This window comes from Nicotiana sylvestris, chromosome 2 (assembly GCF_000393655.2).
Source record: "Nicotiana sylvestris chromosome 2, ASM39365v2, whole genome shotgun sequence".
NCBI classification, from domain to species: domain Eukaryota; kingdom Viridiplantae; phylum Streptophyta; class Magnoliopsida; order Solanales; family Solanaceae; genus Nicotiana; species Nicotiana sylvestris.
This window is the reverse complement of record NC_091058.1, coordinates 60346379-60348714: the sequence shown is the minus strand read 5'-3', so window position 1 is coordinate 60348714 and position 2336 is coordinate 60346379. Positions and strand designations below refer to the sequence as shown.

The following is a 2336-nucleotide window of genomic DNA, read 5'->3' as shown; positions in this document are numbered from 1 at the left end:
CTTCAGGCCATCCTTTTTTCATAGCATAGAAGCAAACATAAAATGAATTGAAGACAAGCTTGCCTTCACCTTGATCTTCTACCTTCACAACACAAGTTGTACCTGGATTGTCTGTAATAGAATATCTCTATAATCATAGAGTCTCTTGAACTCAGCATGCACATCACCTATTATCTCCTTTAGAATTTTTGCTCTAGCTCCATGTATAGTAGACCTACCAACATATATGTCCAGTTCATCCTTAATGAGTTTCTTTAGCTCCCAAACTTTCATATTTGGTTGACACACAATCTTATCCCTGTAATGCTTTGCTAGGTATATGGAGTTGCAAAGCTTGTTTTTATTTGTTTTGTAACACTTGTGGACAGGGCAATACCTTTTTACCTTAAAATTGTTGGATCTGTCATCTTTGCTTGCAGCCAAGATCCATGGACATTTTGGATGCATGCATCTTACCCTCACCCTACCAGTTTCATTAATATACTTTTCAATTTGAACTCCTTTCTGAATTGCATACTTACTAACAACAAACCTAAATTGTTCAACACTCTCAAAAATCAACCCCAACTCCTAGGTTATTTTCTTGACAGTTGGATCAAATATCAGGGCTTTCTTCCTCCTCTTGGCAGCCATTTTCTCCTTATGTTCTTCATCAAATTCATCTTCAGCATCTGAAGGAAAACTTTCAGCATCTGAAGACCCAAAGTAAGGCTCATCTGTCCCTACTAAGCCTGTGTACCTATCTTGCTTGCTACCAGTTCTTAATTCATCAAAACCAATATCAACTCCTGCATCACCTATGTTAATATCACCTCTATCTTTTGGCCTTTCACTCCTTTTCCTCCTATACTTTCTCAGTTCATCCCTACACTCTACAAATTCTTCATGAACATCAGATCCATAATTCTTATCATCAGGAACATGTAAATCTACTCCATCACTATCACTATTGTCAAAGTCTGAATCATTCTCATTGTCATCCTCACCTTCACTATTATCAAATTCTGATTCACTATCTACTCCACTCTCTTGTTCTCTTGAAGGTGCAGGGGCAGGAGCAGGTTCAGGAGAAGGGGAAGGGGAAGAGGAAGGAGAAGGGGAAGGGGTAGGTTCATGAGCAGGGGCAGATTCAGATTCAGATTCACTATCTTCCTCTTCTTCTAAGACAGTTGTGCTCTTAAAAGCTCCACTATTAGACCCACCAACCCCTTTACTAGCCTCATTTATGTCAACAACACATAAAGGGGCAGTATGAGTCACATAAATATCTAAGGTATCCCCATCTTCCAATTCATTACAAATGTCTAAAATATCCTTGTCTGTGAGAATATTTACCAATTTATCTGTCCTATCCATTGGACAAATACACAACTCAGCCATATTTTGAAAGTCATAGATCCTAGTGTAGTTCATCAGTTCATAAGAGACAGTAAATCCACATCTACATCTAAAGTTAATGTTTGACTACCACCAGCATAACGAGCAAAGTTACCAGGAACTAATACCCCATCATGGTACCACCTGAGGGTAATGATTTTAAAAGACATTATCTGCAAACAAAGAAGGGACAAATAAATGGACTTTCTACATGCAACAATTGAAAATAAAGAACTACAAATGAAATATAAAAGTGGAGACAAAGACAAGAGCATATCACATTGTTCAAAGCAATGCTATTACAATAATCAGTTAAACCCTAACTTTACACACGGTTTGCAAACACAAGACAAATCTTTTTTATAAAAAAACTATCTGTAAAGGCAACAAGACGACAACTTCACAGTCATATCGACAATGACAAAAGATTTCCCTTTTAAAAAGTTCGATAACCCTAAGCAAAATAGAAGAAATTTCAAAAAAAAAAACCTAGGTTCAACCTCACCCACTACTAAAATAAACGGGTAATGCAAGGAGAAGAAAATTACTAACCTATTAACTGCATAAGTCCACCGGAAATCCACCATGAAAGCGTAGCTTGAGATGGTCGCCGGAATCGCCTTTACAGTAGCTCCTTCTAGATGTATCGGATTTTGAGTACTGACTTGGGTAAATTTGGTTTTAACATTTTTACCTTGTGGGTCGGGTAGGGTCAGTTAGGGTCGGGTAGGGTCGGGTTAGTTATTATAAGGTAATGGGTTAAAATTATGTAAATGCGTGACATACACGGATGTCTTATTAACAGGATCTGGTCAAAGGAGGTGGGTACTAGATACACTTTAGAAAGGTTTCTTGTGTAAGGTTATTATCGTCTATAGAAAATGTGTAAGGGGGATTTGTACCAAAGGTTGGGTGGTAAACTATGTATTAAGCATTTTCCCAACGATGAATAAAAGCCC

General features: G+C 37.7%; 1 protein-coding gene across 1 annotated transcript; it reads right to left on the bottom strand.

Annotated features, from left to right (window-relative positions):
* Positions 1 to 570: 570 nt before the first annotated feature.
* Positions 571 to 1380, bottom strand: LOC138884968 (uncharacterized). Its single transcript, XM_070165846.1, has one exon. It carries the CDS (start codon positions 1378 to 1380, stop codon positions 571 to 573), a length of 810 nt encoding a protein of 269 aa, XP_070021947.1.
* Between the last annotated feature and the right edge of the window lie 956 nt (positions 1381 to 2336).